The sequence below is a fragment of the Penaeus vannamei genome, chromosome 7, assembly GCF_042767895.1.
Source record: "Penaeus vannamei isolate JL-2024 chromosome 7, ASM4276789v1, whole genome shotgun sequence".
Classification (NCBI taxonomy): domain Eukaryota; kingdom Metazoa; phylum Arthropoda; class Malacostraca; order Decapoda; family Penaeidae; genus Penaeus; species Penaeus vannamei.
In genome coordinates this window covers 42,902,886-42,905,992 of record NC_091555.1, presented here as the reverse complement: position 1 = coordinate 42,905,992, position 3,107 = coordinate 42,902,886, and the positions used below count along the sequence as shown (strand labels likewise).

The window sequence follows — 3,107 nt, the reverse complement described above, 5'->3', positions numbered from 1 at the left end:
TGATACAAAGAAAGCTTTATCGTTTACTTCCCCTTCCTCTCTTCCTCTTCGCCCTCGCCTCCCTTTCCTTTCTCTCCTCTCTTCCTCTTCGCCCTCTCCTCCCTTTCCTTTCTATCCTCTCTTTCTCTTCGCCCTCTCCTCCCTTTCCTTTCTCTCCACTCTTCCTCTTCGTCCTCTCCTCCCTGTCCTTTCTCTACTCTCTTCCTCTTCGCCCTCTCCTCCCTTTCCTTTCTCTCCTCTCTTCCTCTTCGCCCTCTCCTCCCTGTCCTTTCTCTCCTCTCTTCCTCTTCGCCCTCTCTTCCCTTTCCTTTCTATCCTCTCTTTCTCTTCGCCCTCTCCTCCCTTTCCTTTCTCCCCTCTCCCTCTCTACATTCACCAACTCCTCTTACTTAGTTTCCTCGTTTCCACCCTTCTCCTAATTCCTCCCCCTTTCCTATCTCTTCCTCGTTATTTCCTCCTCATTTCTACCCCATTTCCATCCTTCTCATTCCTCCCCCGTTTCCACCCTCCCCCATTTCCACCATTTCCCTCATTCCCCCATTCTCTGTCCCCTCCCCCCATTTCCAGCACTCCCCTCAATCCCCAATTCTTTGTCCCCTCCCCCGATTTCCATCCTCTCCCATTTCCAACATTCCCCTCATTCCCCCCTTCCCCGTATTCCTCCCCCCTTTCCACCCTCCCCCTCGCCCCCCTCTCCGTAAGGCTTCTCTCGAGGTGACACTCATATTTCACTGCAACTCGACGCACTACAGCACAAGGGCAGCATCGCGGTGGCTGCCGTATATAAGGGCCGCGCATTCCTTGGCCTGGCACAGTGCCTCCCAAGCCTCGTCGCTCCTCGGAACACACGCCCACTTTCAGCACTTTCAGCTTTCCTGAAACGAAGGTGGGGATTTTTTTTTTTTTTTTTTTTTTTTTTTGTCAAAGTTAAGGATTCCTGATTTTTTTTCTTTGTTTGTTCTTTGTTTTTGTTTTTTCTAGGTTAGGGATTCCTGATTTTTTTCTTTGTGTTTTGTTTTTTCTAAGTTCGGGATTCTTGATTTTTTTTCTGTTAGGGATTCCTGATTTTTTTCTTCTTTTTTTTTAAGTTAGGGACTCCTGATTTTTTTCTTTGTTGTTGTTTTTTTCGAAGTTAGGGATTCCATTTTTTTCTTTGTTTTTTTGTCTTGTTTTTTTTTCTAAGTTCGGGACTCCTTTTTTCAAATTAGGGATTCCTGATTTTTTTCTTTGTTTCTGTTTTTCTAAGTTAGGGATTCCTGATTTTTTTCCATCTTTCTCTAAGGCTTGGATAGACTTGATACTGTAATATTGTCTCAAATGTTCGGTCAATTTTGTGATGTGTTTAGTTTTTTTTCACTTTTCAAAAATGTCATAGCTAGAAAAGATTTTTTTCATGAGGGGCTAGAGCGAGGGTATGTCATCTGCGTAAATTAAAAGAACGTCAAATATGTGTCAACTTGATTTTTGCTTAATTTAATACTAACGGGAGACAGACGTAGATAATATCCCTATGTGGCATTATAAAATGTTTCATTACATAGGGAATTTTCACCTAATTTCATTTCGTGTAGTCTTAATGAATGCTATACTACAGAGGTAAAAAATCCGAAGGCTTACCAGCTACCTTTTTCTACCCGTGAAGAGTGACAAAGGCTCACTGCCTTCCTTTCCTTTCGATCTACGTATTCACTAATTTCTTATGCTTATTTTCTTTGCATGGTTTGTAAAAGCAAGCCTAATCTCATGTGGTAAAAGCTTCCCGCCTTCCCTTCCTCGCCTCGCCTAAGGCCTCTCCGTCCTCCCCAGGTCCCTCGGCAGCCATGACGACCACCGTCACCACCGGAGTGTTGGCAGGGACCGCCGGCGGCGCAGGACTCGCAGGACTCGCCGTCGCAGGAGCTGTAGGTTTGGGCGTCCTGGGTTTGGCCGCCCTCGCCTCCAGAGGCGGAGGACGCAGGAATCGAGGAGGCAGGAGGAAGGGGCACCGCAGGGGGCGTCGCTCCGTGGACGACGCCGAGGACTGGAGGATGCAGAACGCCCTCGAGTTGGTGCGAGCGGAGGACGTGACAGGATGCGGCATGAGGCTGGTGTGCGAGCTGGCCGGCCAGGAGGAGGAGGATCTGGTGCAGGAGGAGCTGGCCATCCTGGCCCTGCTCGGGTGAGTGCCCGGCGTCCCTCCAGGGCGGCGCTGGGGCCTCCGTGTGTCTGTCTTCCAGTGTTGCACATTGAGAAATGGCGTTGGAAGCTTGCTTATCTTTTATGCTGATGATCCGCCCCTTCCTTCCAGACCCGACGTGAAGCCCGGGGAGGGAGTCCTCCCCCCCGGGGGCGCCAGGGGAGAGTACCTGCAGGCCAGGAGCTTCGGCGGGCGAGGCGGGGACTGCGGCGCCGCCTTCCCCATGTGTCCACTCAACGGCTCGCAGCTCATGGACACCGTCATGGCCTACCTGCCCTGAGACAAAATGCCTCTCCACGTGTCTGCATTTCCGTCTTTCAGGACCAGTCCAAGTAGTTTATTTACTTCTTCTTAGCAAGTCCCTCTCACTGTGTAGATCGTTAGGAAATACAGATCTTTAACTTTCATTGTCACCAAAGAAACAAATTTTCTTAATAAATAAAGTTTGATAAATGGTGTTTGTACTCTTATTTCACCGTTATCATAAATAATACATTGTACTCCCATGTATACAGATATACCCGAGCACATATACATATGCATACACACACACCTGGACGCACATGATAAGGTGCCTTGTGCAAATAAGTAGTTTGTTACTTGGTGCATCTATAGTTCTTACCTCCAAGGTCCTGTACATGTCTGAATGGGAGAGTTAATGGTTACACATTACCATTACACACGCACACACAAAATCCGTAAGATACGCCTAGTGGTGACTCTCTGTAAACAATTACATAGAATAAAAAATGTATAAACAAATGGACTATAAAACAAATCTTTATAAAAGTAACAACTGTAGTATAGTTCGAAATGATAAGACAGATAAACGCACTTAAGGTGCTGTCACACTAGCACTTTTTCAGTCAAGCTTTTGACAATTTTCAGAATTTTTTCTCCATTTTTTAGCGAATTGTCGATTTTCCAGTCG

The 3,107-nt window shown here is 47.0% G+C and overlaps 1 protein-coding gene across 1 annotated transcript; it reads left to right on the top strand.

Moving 5' to 3' along the window:
- Positions 1–820: 820 nt before the first annotated feature.
- Positions 821–2,582, top strand: LOC113802080 (uncharacterized). Its single transcript, XM_070123248.1, has 3 exons — positions 821–886; positions 1,807–2,158; positions 2,288–2,582. The coding sequence occupies exons 2-3, from the start codon at positions 1,821–1,823 to the stop codon at positions 2,454–2,456; spliced, it is 507 nt and encodes a 168-aa protein (XP_069979349.1). The 5' UTR covers positions 821–886; positions 1,807–1,820; the 3' UTR covers positions 2,457–2,582.
- The last annotated feature ends 525 nt before the right edge of the window (positions 2,583–3,107 follow it).

Excerpts from the sequence above, each read along its gene's own strand:
- LOC113802080 (XM_070123248.1), top strand. The coding sequence starts at position 1,821 with ATGACGACCACCGTCACCACCGGAGTGTTGGCAGGGACCGCCGGCGGC. Across the intron at positions 2,159-2,287 it reads GCCATCCTGGCCCTGCTCGG|ACCCGACGTGAAGCCCGGGG; the intron begins GTGAGTGCCCGG and ends CCTTCCTTCCAG.